This window comes from Daphnia pulicaria, chromosome 1 (genome assembly GCF_021234035.1).
Source record: "Daphnia pulicaria isolate SC F1-1A chromosome 1, SC_F0-13Bv2, whole genome shotgun sequence".
Lineage (NCBI taxonomy): Eukaryota > Metazoa > Arthropoda > Branchiopoda > Diplostraca > Daphniidae > Daphnia > Daphnia pulicaria.
The window spans coordinates 15,340,665-15,354,251 of NC_060913.1; the positions used below are offsets into that span (position 1 = coordinate 15,340,665).

Here is a 13,587-nt window from a genome sequence, read left to right on the forward strand (position 1 = left end):
GCAAGTGTGGGAATGAAACCATGTCTTATGCATCACTTCAGTTGCGGTCTGCTGATGAAGGCCAAACCATTTTCTACACCTGCACCAAGTGCCAACACAAAGAAACTGAAAACTCTTGAGAAACTCATTGTATTGAAAATATATATCACTTAATGGTAATAAAATTTGAACTTGAATGGGAGTTGCACTTGACAATGAAGGAATCGAATTTCGAAATCAATTAAAAATTTCTTGATTGGGTGTTTATGTTATACATTTGATTAATTTTTGAATTATTGTTATAGAATGCTGCTTCTGGCCTTAAAGTGAACAATTGTGGGTGTCCCTGATTACTAAAAGATAGACATATTTATAAATTATATTAAGAATAATATATGTATGTTACCTCAAATTGTTAGCTTTATGACTAGAGGTTATTGCACATCGTCGCAATTCAGCAGTAACATGAGATGCTGCATCGCTATGGAACTTGAGATTGATGTCTTGTGAGTTCTTCAGTACTTGGTAAGCATCCGGTCTCTTATCAGGTCTTGGATGGACACATGTTTCTACCATTTGCCGAAGCTGTATTACAGAAATGAAATATCTGTCGCGACTATTTAGTTAATGATTAATATAACCTCTTGACTATAGTGAGCAGAAGGAATGGGCGGATATTCACACCTCTCAATCTTCTGGCAGAGGGAAAATAAGTTTATCTTTTCTCCGTAAAAAGGTGATTGAAGAGCTGCCATCTGGCAAAATTCGAATCTTGTCAGTAAAAATAATAGGAACAGGTTAAGTTGTAAAGTTATTAGTACCTCATATAGAAGACAGCCCAGCGACCATATATCTGACTTGAAATCATAGCCTGTCTGCTTTAATCTTTCAGGACTCATGTAGTAAGGAGTTCCAACTAGTGAGTGTGCGGCCAATGTTTTCGAGCTAAAGAAACGACTCAAACCCAAATCACCAAGTTTAATAATTCCGTTAGCTGTCATAAACACATTTGCAGGCTTGATGTCTGAAAGAAAAATAGCCGAATGAACAGAATGTTTAAACGCGAGTCTAGCGTAGTTGATGCACACCTCGATGCATGACTCGTTTACTGTGCATATGTTCCAAAGCACTGCAAAGTTGTACAAAGTAGCGCCAAATTGTTTTTTCACCCAAGAGTCGACGCTGTCTCTGGCAGTGTCTCAGTAATTGGGCTAGATCACCTGCATCAGCTAGTTCCAAGACGATTTGAAGTTCTTTGTTCTCCACGAAAGAGTGAATGTAACACACGACATTTGGATGGTTTAATTGCTTTTGTATGCGTTATAAAATTGAAATAAGATGGAACGGACGTCCGCACATTAATTTTTGTCATCAAAATTGAAAAGAAATATTAAAAAAAGAAAAAAAGAAAGTAGTGTACTTGCAAAAGCTGAATTTCTTTCATACAATCGTTACGTGCTTTTAGATCGGTCATTTCGTAGAGCTGTACTTTTTTCAACGCTACCATTGTATTACTGAGTTTACAGTGTGCGCGATACACCACGCTAAATTGTCCTTTGCCGATGTGTTGTCCAATTTCAAAATCTGATAATTTTACCGAAGAATAGTCGCACTCACTCAACACATTGGTCGCCATTACGAACTTTAAAAAATTAGCGCCAAAAAGACAAACAAAAACTTGAACCTTGTTTTATACCGACCCGGCGGTGAATGGCAATTGAGAATTGACAATGACGTTACGTTAGTTTCCCTTTAAAGAGCTTTAGATATTTTGGTATCGATTACTAACCTCCCCCTTCTTAGGAAAAAAATGTTCCAATTTTACTAATCTCCCGAAAAGAAATTACAGAGCGCAGGATCGTTGTAACTTAGTGAAAATATCTAACAAATGATGAAGTCAATATATCTTATATGAATTTTAGAGAAAATTAAATAGTAAAAATTTTCTAACAAGATCAACATGATTTTATCCCTGATTTGGTCATTTTGAATTACCAAAAATGATGAATCCATAAATTTTTTTTCCGATACGTCGATACGCCCGTTATAAATACGATTTTGCAACGCCGCACCCGATTCTTAAGCTGTCACTTTGGCTTTTTGGAGTGTTATTAGTTTCGTTATCCTTTGCATTGCCGTGTGTAGTCCGTACTCGGGCAGTTTGATTGCAAATATTTTTATTCTTTCCTTTCCTTGGTAAAAATGTCCTCGGCAGCTTCTCAGCCAACTCCGGAAGCCCCCCAACCCGAAGAAGTTCCTTGGTGGTTGAAATATGCCGGAAGAGGAATGGGTACCTTTGGAGGAATCGGTGAGTATTGCCATTCCAGATGACGCCACATTTACAGAATCCGGCTTAGTCATAGAGATATCTGTTGCCACTAATTTAAAAGATGTGCAATAATCTATTGTTATTTTTTGTTTACTAGTGGCCATGGCGTTGGGATTATGGACCTGTATATCATTCTCACCCATCTGTATAGTAGCTGGCATTTGGCAAATGTAAGAAAAATCTATAAATGGTAGTGATCATCTTTGAATGTCTAATTTGTTTTATTACATTAGCTTGGCAGGATTTGTGGTGGTGGTGGCTGAAGCACCCTGTTGCTGCATGTTTTTGGATTTTGTTCAAACTTTTACAAATTTTATTGATAGAAGACCTGTATGGCATAAGGCGGGCTTCTACATATTGTAAGTATATAGTAATGGTGTGTTGTTTGTCAGTAAAATCACCATATTTTCTTCTCTATTTCAGAATATCACTACCTGCAATGTTCCTTTGTGCTGGCTTGTCAACATTCCTTGGCAGTGCAATGTTGTTTGCAACTGGAGTTGTCTATGGTCTCATGGCTCTTGGGAAAAAGTAAAGATAGATTACATTGCTTAGTTATTTTATTATACTGATAATTTTTATTTTGTCCAGGGCTAGTCGAGGTGAAATGCTAAACCGTGCCCAAACAGATTTTTTGGCAACTAATCTGGTGAAGAACATGGAAGTCCCTATTCCCAACCAGTCAGTTCCCTAAGTAATTATGGCTAGATTTATAATGGTTTTATTTAACGTGATGAGAAAAATTGACGTGAGGACGCTATTTGAGTGTGAATTAGCTCGCTTAGTAACCCTTTATTAGTGTACTTCACGAAAGTGTCAAGCATGAAATGACTTTGTTTGTCAGTTTGTTGTGGCACTAGCATTCCGATGTGTGTTTGATGTGAATACAGTTGTGTGCAAAACTCAAAGTTTCATTGTAATGGAAACAAGTAATTCTTTTTTAGCTAGCAAATAACTTAATCTTTATTTGCCCATAATGTTCATGATTTAGTAATTTTAAAAAAATTTATTATGCGTAAAATCAACCCCGTTCTACCAGAGCCCTCCCAACCTCTCTGGTTATCACAGTGGAAGCGTGACTAACCACGGACTGGGCCACAGAAAAGAAGGGAAGATGTAATACACTTATAATTTAAACTGATGTATCTCGAGTTAAATGTCTGTAGCAAATCACAACTCCAAGTCCCCGATTTTCGTTTAAAAGAACGTCGGTCATGACGAGACTGAATGGTGTCCGTAATTCTAATTATGACCTAAAATAGTAATTTAAATAGTTATTGCTTCTAAAACAGGAATCCTCGAAATCGTCTCGAAAAACTAAAACATTAGAGGTAAGCGTTAGTGCAGATACATTTTTTAAATACTAGCTTTTAGACGGACACCTTGATATCTCTACAGAGAGCAAACTCATTTGCTGGTTCAATGTAAATAGTCCGGAAGTAGAATGGAAGTAAGCGATAGCTACTTTCAGCTGCAAAACAAGTAGATATTCAATTATTCATGATCCCCGTGAAATTTGGGGTCGATATTTTGCCATTTTGAATTTGTTTCAACCACGTTAGGAGGTACCACAGGTAAGGCAATCGAAAAACAAAAGAAAATTGTTGCGTGATATTTGGTCTTTTGGTGTGTTATTTTTCTTTTTAAAAATAAAACAAAAATCACAAACAGCCCTTTGGATCCTTGCTAACATAAGGGACGCAGGTTGCTGACGATTCAAAATCTCATTTTTCCTCAATCAAGTTTTTACTATTTACGCCAGGTGGCAGTGTTACATCACAACAGAAACCAGCTTAAGAAAACAAAAAATTATTCTTTTCGAAACAGCTCAAAATCACAAAGCTTTTTATCAGAAAATAATTATTACTTGGGTATATATTTGATAATAAATTATGGAGGTGTTGACGGCTCCGCGCAAAGAAATTTTCAATCCTGATGACATGTCAAAGTGGCTGAAATCAGAAGCGTATCAGGTTTGCCGGTTCAGTGTGCAGCATAAAATAAACGTTCTAAAAACTAACGTTTTAATTATTCATACAGGAATACATGGGATTCATTCTTGCCATTAACGAAGCTGTGCAAGGAAAGAAAGCGTCGAGTATCCAGTTGAACGACAGAATAGTGAAAGTGGTTGGTTTGCTGGATTGCCTGGATCGTTGGATTGATGAAATCCCCCCAACTGAACAGCCCCAGCGCTTTGGCAACAAATCATTCAGGGTGTGGTCTCAAAAACTCAAAGATGTAAGTTACCTGTTAGTAAGTTGAACATAATGAGGAAACACTGAACATGTTTTTTAAATAGGAATCCTCAAATATCCTGAAAGATATTTTACCTGGAGAGTTACACTACACAATTCCTGAAATAGAAGTCTATTTAACTGAAAGTGTGGGAAATTCTACAAGAATTGATTATGGATCAGGACATGAAATGTCATTTGTCATTTTCTTGTACTGCCTTTTCAAAATTGGTTTCTTGACCCTTGGTGATCAAGCTGCTGCAGGGATTGTTGTATTTGATAGGTATCTGATTTTTTACCTTTTAAATCTGTTACAGTTGTGATAAATGGCAGTTTTTGTAACAGGTATATGTCGTTGGTTCGAAAACTGCAGTTAATTTATCGTATGGAACCAGCAGGTTCGCACGGAGTTTGGAGCTTAGACGACTATCAATTCGTCCCTTTTATTTGGGGAAGTTCTCAACTCATCGGTATCGTTACAATTTTTTAATAGCAAAAATATTTCAAAACTAAAAGTCAATCTTTTTGTAGAAAATCAGCGGTTGCCACCCAAATCTTTTCCTAATCAGGACATTGTCGAATGTTTTGCCAAAGACTACATGTTCCTTGGCTGTATCAAATTTATTTTCAAGGTGAAAAACGGGCCGTTTGCTGAACACTCGAACCAACTCTGGAACATCAGTGGGGTAGCAACTTGGTCGAAAGTAAATTCAGGTCTGATTAAAATGTACAAAGCAGAAGTTTTGGCCAAACACCCTGTCATGCAGCATGTTCTTTTTGGTTCTCTTTTACCAATTACGGAAGCAAATCCGCAGAAACAATAAACGAACAACACATTTGCATGAAACTACAAATATTCCTCTTGAAAAAATTTAATTTTTTAATTTTGATTCTTCTTTACGTTCGTCTAAAGTTTCATCAAATATAATTTCCAATTCCAAATGAAATTTAGTGTGTTTATATTGCTAATTGAAATAATTTAAAGGCTCGCGGACAAGGGATGTAAGGGGACTTTAAGGGTGGACAAGGGATGAATTGACAGGGCTCATGTGAATCGGTTCGGATGAGGCATCGGTGGAGGCTTGCTTCCAGCGGAGGAATGTAGTTCGCTCGTCATCAACCCCGAAAGTAGCGATGAAGATGTTGACAATGGTAACCGCAAAGATAAAAATAACGATCACGTCACCCATTATTTGCGCTACGTCTCTAGTCTCTTTTTTCTTGTAGTCGTAGCGGCTGATGAAAACGAGCAAAATACCAGCTATTATCTGTGAAACATTAAACGTCCAAATAATTCAACATTAGGTCTCTAATAAAGCCGTTATTCTTTTATAATCATCCAAGTGTATACACATACCTGAAGAGCGATGCTGATTGAAATGAGTACGATGTTCACTTGATGGTAGATATCCCAATAGGGAGATCGCATGACATACCTCAATTGACTGGCGTTGGCCGTCAGCAGTGCGATATCCATCATACCTTGTTAAATAAAAATAAGTATACGCCGAATATGGATACAATTCTCATTCGTCTAATTCTGAAATAATTTTTAATCGCATGATCTCACCTTGAGCGATGTTCTTTTTGGTAGTGTAATTGATTCCATTGTTGACGGATGGATCGGGCCGGTCGTGTGGATATCTAGGTTCCACCGGTTTCCACTGTAATTTTCAACAAAAACATTTTATGATGCATAAAAATATTCAAAAATCCTAATGTTACTGGATTTTCTGGGCGTGGACTAGGCCTGGGTCCCGGTCTAGGCTGCTCTCCTCCCCTGTCGCCTATTTCCGGTTCTTCTACGTCAACTTCTCCCGGCTCGATCGCATCCGGCCCGGCTGGATGTGGTTTTGGGCCTGTAGGACCTCCACCATTGCCACTGTCAAGTAAACCGTCGTCCACTCCAATATTTTCACTAGTGTTTCTACTAGGGCCAGCAGCACTTGGTTCGCTATTTGGCAGGTTAGCTGGCTTCCGAATAGTCTCCTCCAGCGGAATAGTCTCGACCGGACCGTTTTCGTCTTTTTCATTGTCCGTTGGCATTTTTTGAAAAGTGATTATATTTAACTTGAAGCGGCAACGGTGAACGATCCCTAATAAATGCAGGAATTCAAAGTTTCCCAAACCCGGAAATTGCAGTCACAGCGAATTGCGTCACGAGTCACAAAGCCACACCCGCTTAGATGTGATTTTAACACAAACTCAATCACTTTGTGAAAAGACAATTTTAATTGTTGAATGTGACAACTTGATTCAATTTTGTTCAACAAGCCCTGGACAAGCTTGAGTCCTCGGAGCACTATAAGATTGGCGTTTATAACGTAATTATGATCTCGGCACAGCTTTACAGTCACGGACTCACGCCGAAATCGACACTGAGACGGGATTCAAAGCTTCTCCTCTCCCTATACTCGTCTGCCACTGTGCGCCCGACCTTGACAATCTGCTTTTCTGGAAGGGCAAATAGACTTTCCTCCATTTCTTCCTTATAGTCCATCCTGTTATATTTTTTAAAAAGCCCGCCGCTGGCTATTCAACTCAGCCAAGAAAAAACCTTCTCGTCATCATTATTTTCCCATTTCTCTAGGCTATAAAACTCGACTGTTTGCTCTTTCTCCACCGCTCTCCGCGCATAGAAAAATAGAATGCGGATTCGAATTTCATGTTGTAGATAATTATTAATGATAATCATTGTCTATGTTTATTTTTTTTCTCCAAGTTTAACTAATTGAACAACTAAATATACAAAAACTAAAAATGTTTACCAGAAGACAAATTCGTCTGGTCCGTACTGACCGCTAGAAGTTGAAGCCTTTTGTTTGGTTGAATGACTCGAGTCGACTGGGCGTTGAATAGTAATAAGTCGACGGCGGGCGACCTGTAAACGCTCGAAGACAAAAACCAGAAAGGAAATAACGTATCCGATTACGAGGACGGCGAAAGCTCCAGTCAGATTTTTGAGCGACAATCTAGGTGTTTCGTCTCGCCGTTTTTTAGCGGCTTGAGCTAGGCACTGATGTGGCATAGCTTGGTACGATGCAATCCAGTGTTCAATCAATCCAAATTGATTCATTTCAATTACTCTGTAAGTGGCCCAAAATAACAAATATTCAATTACACAAGCGAAAGTCTATATAGGCCTAATTAACGTGAACGAATTACCCTTTGCTAATGGAATTGGTGTAGGGACTATGCTTTACCAGAGCCAAGGATATGATGAAGTTCATGAAACCTTCTTTGGCAATCTGTAAGCGACATTGTCCAGTCTTTTGAAAATCGGCAAACATGGCATCCAACAGGTACTCGATCGACTGAAATTATCAAAAGAAATCTGTTAATGGCAAAATAATCCATAATACGTATGAATTATTTAACTCACTTTTGGAAAGACGTGAGACCCCCCGGATATAACACGTTCGATGCACTCAGATTGATAGATGCAGCGCGATGTTGGATAACCGTTGATTCTGTCTCTTAGATGCCGGAAGATGCCATCTTCATCCGTGGAACCCTATATGTTAACAATATAGGTGTGGTGATATTGATTGTAAAAGCTAACCCAAATTTCTAGCCCTCACAGATATGACGACGTCCAATCCCATATTCTTCTCGACTATAAGGCGAATATTGGGATTACTGATGATGTCCATGACGGAGTTGATTAGCGGAGGATTGTTGGGAGCGATGACGTAAGTGATGAGAGTAGAATTGTAAGCCTGGCTCAGAACAAAAGCGGCTAAACACCAAATGCCTGCCACCAGTCGAATGGGGAGTCTCATCGATATTATGGGACCTCCTGGATTTTGAAGGTGGAATCAATTTGTGATTTGCACGAAAGACTACGTATGTCCACTTATATACCCTGAGAGAGAAGCAATCCAAACACGTAGAGGTACGGAATAGGTTTATTCGACGTGCACTGAGTGACGTCATGAATGTCAGAGTCGTTAGAGTCTCTTAAAGGTAGATAACATTTGATCAGTTCAAAGGTGGCAATCAAAAGTACTACCGAAACTATCAAAGTGATCCAAACCTTGATTTTAAAATAATCATTATTGCCATTAGATAAATGGTAATTCGTCTTTATCCAAATAGTTACTCTGTTTCACTTACCGGTAACTGAAAAGGCTTCAAGACTGATGCGAAATTTAAACTTGCATCCGGAACAGGAATAAGGAATCTAGCAGGTCCTTGATACCAAGGATAAGGCATGTCCACCAATCGATAGCGACCACTTGTCATAAAGAGATCGCTCAAGACCATATCGCAAGTCTGTTTTAGGCGCAAAATACCAAATCCAATTAAACAATATGTGAAATAATGGATCTTAAACAAACTAAAACTTTATCCACGTACTCCGTCGAGCAAGAAACTAAGAGACCCTCGATTCGCTTTATTAACAGGTCGTTCCAGAGTCGTTTCATTGGTCGTCAAAATTGCGTAACTGTGTTTCAATTAAATCTCAGATGATTTCTTTTCTTTGTTGTATACTATAACTGATTATCAATTTACGTGAAGTTGTAGCGAATTGCAAGCCAGTCGATAATGTCGATTTGCATCCGGGCCGTCCGTGGCATGTACTCTTTCAGTCTGGAATCGTTGAACCGGTACTGAACCAAATCTGACATATCTGTGTTTTGCAAAATTAATCATTAATTACAGAATATCAAATTCAATCTAAACAAATCGCATGGCAAATAACGGGAAAAATTTCCCACACAAATTAATTAGTCACAGAGTTAGTACTCACAGGAATAATCATAAGAGCCTTGCCGTTAAGAGGGTTGGTTTTTTTCAACAACGAAACTTCTTCAGCATTTGCAGAATTAATCATCAGCAAAGCTGAAAAAATTAAGAACGATTGGATCAGTTGGGAACAGAAGGCCATCTTCCTGGCCAACAACAAAGACTGTACTGCTCTTCAGATAGTAAAAAAGTCCGATACGGAGGTGCTGGTTTTATCAATAAGAATTGCAATCAAAAATGGATTATAAAAACCAAAGAGATGCGCACTCGTATTTTTCATTGGACGTATTGGAACAAACTAGAATCCACTGAATATCTTAAAATGAATCAATACGATAAGAAAGAAATGGGGAAAAGAGTAATGTGCTATACTCCAAGCGACATATTCTATTCAATGATTATATTTTCATTTTGAAATCATTTTTTCATAAAGAAGCTGCTGCGCTGCGCCATTGGCCGCGAACATGAACGTGGTCTGTAGACTTAAGAGTTTATTTAATAAATGGAGCTTTCGATTCGGAGTTTGATATACAGTCAGCATATCGGGGATGACCTTTCGTAAAAAACCAATAAAATTCGACAATCAATATAGCCGCCATCCTTTATTTACGTAATTATATAATTACTAATTAAATCTAATTTTATAGGCCTAGTTCAATGTTAATTGCTGAATACGGCTGAATACACGGTAGCGATTGAAGCACGTACATTTTTATTTTATTTCGATAATTGTATGTAACACCGTATTATTGGCTATTGGAAATCTGCTGTCCCCAAGAAATTAAAACAAATTTTAACTGCCAACGAAAATCCGATGTGTTTAGCGTTAACATATGGGTAACGTTGACCAAAAACAAACAAGAAAGCAGTAGTCATGCAATTATTGTCGAATGATTGACAACTTAACGACTGTGAGTTGCGTGTTTTGTCTGACACGAATATCAAACGGGACTATGTCGCCAAAATTGCTGCCACTTAGCACAAGTAAATTACCGTGTAGGGGCTAATGGGCTCAAATGAGGCATCCACTTATCGTAATTTCTTTGATAATTTCTTTGATACCCTGTTTCTCATAGGTTAGAGGACGTGTACAAGCCCCCGTCGGCATTTATTATAAAAGACAAGGAATCAGGCTGTTTGTCTCACAATATCGCTTCGCTTCGTTGTCCTAGTACATCTGTAAGTTTTCACGGAAAGCAGTAGTAAATCACTATACCGGGCATGATTGCTGGACTTGCTGGTCTCTCTTTAATTTTGAATTTTTCAATTGTTGTTCTTTTCAATCTATGGATTCAAGGTAATTTTTTGGTTTGTTTAAACAGTCTTGTATTCATATTTTCAAATGATTTCAGCAGCGTAACATATATAGCCAAGCCAGCAGTAAATAGGATGTTTTCTTGTCGTATAATACTAGGTTTATACTAAAGTGTTTTAACGAATTTACATTTGAAATTTTCACGTTTCAGGCTCACATGCAGTCATGGATTTCGAGAAACATTTAGTGTTTGGGAAACATTTCAGGATTGGTACGGCAGAGGTATTAATATTCGATTAGAGGACTAATAATAATAAGTAATAATACTGAAATTGATTTTCTGTATTATGCTCAAATTGATTTCTAAATTTGAAGATTCCGCCCTACATCACAATAAAACATAATGAAAATGGCACAGTAAATGAAGTTGACGGATTTGTTCATCAAATCGTTTTATTTCTGGCGGGTAAATTTAAGTTTACGTAAGTGTGTGCGTTGAATTAAACTCTCCGGGGTGTTTAGAACTACAAGTAGCCTAACTAATAATCGATTAATGGGTCCACTCAGGTTTGAGTATATCGAGTCTTCTAGCGACAATACCGGCTTTTGTATTAACAATGCCTGCAACGGTCTGATCGGAATGATAATGAGAGGCGTACATATTATATAATATGATTTTACTCATCAATTCTGAAAATTGCTGATGGCGATCCTGATTTTCTTTTAGGAAATCGACTTTATAGCTACTGGGTTGGGTGTGACATTGTCACGTTCCCATGCGATTGATTTCACTTTTCCCTTTGAAAACGAACCCATCAACTTGCTTATTCCCTATCCGAAAAAGGACAGCACTTTAGCTAGTATTCTTGCTCCCTTTGAATACAAGGTCAGCTAACTATAATCTCAAAAATGAGAAAAATCATTAATGTCTTCCTGTTTTGCATTACAGGTGTGGATATTGATTGCCGTCAGTCTAATAGTCAGTGCGTACATGTTGTCTTGGTCCGGATACATTAAGGCTCGTTGGTTTACTCCCTCCAACCAATTTGATGGAAGGCGTGAAATGGCTCGAAGAAGGGGAAGAATTTCCGACAATTTGATGTTTCTATTGAGCGTCTTGGTTAACCGTAAGCTTCCCTTTGCTATCGCCTGAATATTATACTGCAAGTTTTATTTTCACGTTTTTTTAAATTATACCTGGTCACCATAGCTGGATATCAAGTGCCCCCTGGATTTGGTGTAGCTTTTCGTATTTTAGTTGCTGGTTGGTGCCTCAGTGCCATCGTCCTTTCCAACTCATATAACCAAAGTAATAACATAAAAGCTTTTTTTTAAATATAATTTCGTAAAATAATTTTATAATAGACTGACTCCGGTTTATTTTATAGGCATTAAATCGTTCTTAATGACTCCAAAATATAAATCTGTAGTAAGGTCTCTGGATGATCTTACGGCAAGTTCGGAATATTCTTTCGTGGTTAAAAAGTACAGCAGCATCTGGGCTAACATGATCGTAAGAAATTGAATTATACGCTGTTCTTATAAAATTCGAGAACGAATCGAAATTCATTAAAGAATCAAAATGCATCCAACCAGGAAGCAAATAAAGGTCCCTTTGCTAAGATTGGCAACATTTTACGAAAGAATCCGGAAAATTCGTTAGAGACGCTAGACGACATAACAGATTTGGTGATGAATCAAAAAAAGGTTTTAGGCCAGGTAACATTCTTTTTTAATTCAATTAAATTGTTTCGTAACCGCACAGCAATTTATTTAGCTTGTGCTTAATCCGAACTTTTGTTATACAGTTCAAATCATCTAATCTGGTACTGATCCGAGAAGATATGAAAACAAATGGAAAGTGTCGGTTGTATATGGCAGAAAAATCATTCGACGAGCTTACCATCAGTTTCGGAATTCCAAAAAATAGTCATGTCTTGAATCATTTCTTAAGTCACGAGTAAGTATATTAGGGCGATCGCACTCATAAAGGGGAACGATTATTTATTTTTTGTTCGATTTCCAATAAGAATCGTGTGGCTAAAGCAATCGGGAATGTTAGATTATTTGGAACATTTCTACTGGCCACAGAAAAACCGCTGCTCAGCTCCGATTTCGACGAAACCATCATCGAAAAACGAGAAGTTGACATTCGATTACCTTTCTGGCGCCTTTCTGTTGCTTGGCGTCGGACTGATAATGTCCATTGTCGCTTTTCTTATCGAATTATTTACTCATCATTGCTGCTGTCGTCAGAGGAATAATAAGCGCCCTTTTTCTGGCATAGAGGCTTTAACTGATGAATAGTTAAGTTATGCTGACCATCAGCACACGAACTTAAATTCTAAAGTTTATTTCACAGTGAATATTGATGAGAAGCGCACGTATAGGTAGTTGGAATAGATAACAGGCAAATTTAATAAAACAATAACTAAATAAATCATTGCAAATAATAATAAATGTTCTGGACACTCAAAAAATTATTTGCTTCGATAGAACTGATGATGACCAATTTTAATGACACGCATAACGTTGTTGGTCCAAGGAGGGAAGCCCTCTTTGTCGGGATTGTTATAATGATCACATCCGCTCGTCGGGTCTTGGCTTAAATAAACAGAAGGTAGCGGAAGGTAGCCAAGCATCAATGCGTCTAAAGGCAGCCCGGCTCATTCCGGATGCCCTCGTCAATGAGATGACGTCTATCGGGATTCCAACACTCAAACTGAGCGGGATGGAGACAAACGCCAGCGAGCGTCTTACCTCCCCAATATCCACGGTTTTGATCAGCACGGTTCTTATTAAATTACAACCCAAGCGACTGCCCGCTGTCCAAGTTCCGGTTCACCCCTAGGTTGGGCAAAGACGGTCTTATGCAAGATTTGGTAGTCCCATGAATCTTTGTTACCGCTTTGTTAAGAACGAGACCAGACGTTGTCGTCATATTTAAAACACCGACGAAAAACAACATTAATTGAAATTTAGTATGTACAAGTGTGTATTAACAGTCGGTACATAATATTTATTAATTTGAATGATAT

The 13,587-nt window shown here is 38.0% G+C and overlaps 6 protein-coding genes across 8 annotated transcripts; 3 read left to right on the forward strand and 3 right to left on the reverse strand.

The window, feature by feature from the left end:
- Positions 1–113: 113 nt before the first annotated feature.
- On the reverse strand, positions 114–1,712 carry LOC124326048 (serine/threonine-protein kinase Nek7-like). Of its 3 annotated transcripts, none has more exons than XM_046784642.1 (6): positions 1,400–1,712; positions 1,068–1,287; positions 801–1,003; positions 621–734; positions 386–564; positions 114–332 (listed from the first exon to the last, which is right to left on the reverse strand). In XM_046784642.1, the coding sequence occupies exons 1-6, from the start codon at positions 1,613–1,615 to the stop codon at positions 221–223; spliced, it is 1,044 nt and encodes a 347-aa protein (XP_046640598.1). In that variant the 5' UTR covers positions 1,616–1,712; the 3' UTR covers positions 114–220. The 3 variants fall into 3 exon arrangements, with proteins under 3 accessions (XP_046640598.1, XP_046640607.1, XP_046640616.1); XM_046784651.1 differs by having other exon boundaries at positions 114–299; positions 1,400–1,710; XM_046784660.1 differs by having other exon boundaries at positions 286–325; positions 1,400–1,710.
- A 340-nt stretch (positions 1,713–2,052) lies between these two features.
- LOC124320845 (calcium channel flower-like) lies at positions 2,053–3,216 on the forward strand. Its single transcript, XM_046783747.1, has 5 exons — positions 2,053–2,287; positions 2,406–2,478; positions 2,542–2,667; positions 2,732–2,839; positions 2,900–3,216. The coding sequence occupies exons 1-5, from the start codon at positions 2,182–2,184 to the stop codon at positions 3,000–3,002; spliced, it is 516 nt and encodes a 171-aa protein (XP_046639703.1). The 5' UTR covers positions 2,053–2,181; the 3' UTR covers positions 3,003–3,216.
- An 852-nt stretch (positions 3,217–4,068) lies between these two features.
- On the forward strand, positions 4,069–5,405 carry LOC124327337 (serine/threonine-protein phosphatase 2A activator-like). The gene is made up of 5 exons (XM_046786349.1): positions 4,069–4,281; positions 4,349–4,549; positions 4,611–4,828; positions 4,891–5,015; positions 5,077–5,405. Exons 1-5 carry the CDS (start codon positions 4,201–4,203, stop codon positions 5,367–5,369), a joined length of 918 nt encoding a protein of 305 aa, XP_046642305.1. The 5' UTR covers positions 4,069–4,200; the 3' UTR covers positions 5,370–5,405.
- Positions 5,406–5,487: 82 nt separating this feature from the next.
- LOC124327345 (ninjurin-A-like) lies at positions 5,488–7,354 on the reverse strand. Its single transcript, XM_046786358.1, has 4 exons — positions 6,271–7,354; positions 6,116–6,209; positions 5,903–6,027; positions 5,488–5,813 (listed from the first exon to the last, which is right to left on the reverse strand). Exons 1-4 carry the CDS (start codon positions 6,589–6,591, stop codon positions 5,559–5,561), a joined length of 795 nt encoding a protein of 264 aa, XP_046642314.1. The 5' UTR covers positions 6,592–7,354; the 3' UTR covers positions 5,488–5,558.
- Positions 7,310–9,436, reverse strand: LOC124340067 (ionotropic receptor 93a-like). The gene is made up of 10 exons (XM_046792929.1): positions 9,295–9,436; positions 9,061–9,178; positions 8,905–8,992; positions 8,662–8,820; positions 8,410–8,581; positions 8,127–8,344; positions 7,928–8,059; positions 7,711–7,859; positions 7,478–7,631; positions 7,310–7,426 (listed from the first exon to the last, which is right to left on the reverse strand). Exons 1-10 carry the CDS (start codon positions 9,434–9,436, stop codon positions 7,310–7,312), a joined length of 1,449 nt encoding a protein of 482 aa, XP_046648885.1.
- A 2,069-nt stretch (positions 9,437–11,505) lies between these two features.
- Positions 11,506–12,928, forward strand: LOC124339371 (glutamate receptor ionotropic, delta-2-like). Its single transcript, XM_046792875.1, has 6 exons — positions 11,506–11,676; positions 11,760–11,858; positions 11,938–12,062; positions 12,146–12,268; positions 12,358–12,509; positions 12,580–12,928. Exons 1-6 carry the CDS (start codon positions 11,541–11,543, stop codon positions 12,854–12,856), a joined length of 912 nt encoding a protein of 303 aa, XP_046648831.1. The 5' UTR covers positions 11,506–11,540; the 3' UTR covers positions 12,857–12,928.
- The last annotated feature ends 659 nt before the right edge of the window (positions 12,929–13,587 follow it).

What these genes read in the sequence shown, in the direction of transcription:
- LOC124340067 (XM_046792929.1), bottom strand. Translation starts at nt 9,436, where the DNA reads ATGGCCTTCTGTTCCCAACTGATCCAATCGTTCTTAATTTTTTCAGCT. An exon ending in GATTGGACGTCGTCATATCT is followed by an intron (nt 8,060 to 8,126) that starts GTGAGGGCTAGA and finishes GTTAACATATAG; the next exon opens with GGTTCCACGGATGAAGATGG. An exon ending in GGTCTCACGTCTTTCCAAAA is followed by an intron (nt 7,860 to 7,927) that starts GTGAGTTAAATA and finishes TGATAATTTCAG; the next exon opens with TCGATCGAGTACCTGTTGGA.
- LOC124326048 (XM_046784642.1), bottom strand. Translation starts at nt 1,615, where the DNA reads ATGGCGACCAATGTGTTGAGTGAGTGCGACTATTCTTCGGTAAAATTA. An exon ending in TGGGCTGTCTTCTATATGAG is followed by an intron (nt 735 to 800) that starts GTACTAATAACT and finishes GAATTTTGCCAG; the next exon opens with ATGGCAGCTCTTCAATCACC. An exon ending in CATAAAGCTAACAATTTGAG is followed by an intron (nt 333 to 385) that starts GTAACATACATA and finishes TCTATCTTTTAG; the next exon opens with TAATCAGGGACACCCACAAT.
- LOC124339371 (XM_046792875.1), top strand. Translation starts at nt 11,541, where the DNA reads ATGTTGTCTTGGTCCGGATACATTAAGGCTCGTTGGTTTACTCCCTCC. An exon ending in GCATCTGGGCTAACATGATC is followed by an intron (nt 12,063 to 12,145) that starts GTAAGAAATTGA and finishes GCATCCAACCAG; the next exon opens with GAAGCAAATAAAGGTCCCTT. An exon ending in AAAAAAAGGTTTTAGGCCAG is followed by an intron (nt 12,269 to 12,357) that starts GTAACATTCTTT and finishes TTTGTTATACAG; the next exon opens with TTCAAATCATCTAATCTGGT.
- LOC124320845 (XM_046783747.1), top strand. Translation starts at nt 2,182, where the DNA reads ATGTCCTCGGCAGCTTCTCAGCCAACTCCGGAAGCCCCCCAACCCGAA. An exon ending in GGGTACCTTTGGAGGAATCG is followed by an intron (nt 2,288 to 2,405) that starts GTGAGTATTGCC and finishes TTTGTTTACTAG; the next exon opens with TGGCCATGGCGTTGGGATTA. An exon ending in AAGGCGGGCTTCTACATATT is followed by an intron (nt 2,668 to 2,731) that starts GTAAGTATATAG and finishes TCTCTATTTCAG; the next exon opens with AATATCACTACCTGCAATGT.
- LOC124327345 (XM_046786358.1), bottom strand. Translation starts at nt 6,591, where the DNA reads ATGCCAACGGACAATGAAAAAGACGAAAACGGTCCGGTCGAGACTATT. An exon ending in GTCCACGCCCAGAAAATCCA is followed by an intron (nt 6,210 to 6,270) that starts GTAACATTAGGA and finishes TGAAAATTACAG; the next exon opens with TGGAAACCGGTGGAACCTAG. An exon ending in CAATCAGCATCGCTCTTCAG is followed by an intron (nt 5,814 to 5,902) that starts GTATGTGTATAC and finishes AATGTTTCACAG; the next exon opens with ATAATAGCTGGTATTTTGCT.
- LOC124327337 (XM_046786349.1), top strand. Translation starts at nt 4,201, where the DNA reads ATGGAGGTGTTGACGGCTCCGCGCAAAGAAATTTTCAATCCTGATGAC. An exon ending in TGAAATCAGAAGCGTATCAG is followed by an intron (nt 4,282 to 4,348) that starts GTTTGCCGGTTC and finishes TTATTCATACAG; the next exon opens with GAATACATGGGATTCATTCT. An exon ending in GGTCTCAAAAACTCAAAGAT is followed by an intron (nt 4,550 to 4,610) that starts GTAAGTTACCTG and finishes TTTTTTAAATAG; the next exon opens with GAATCCTCAAATATCCTGAA.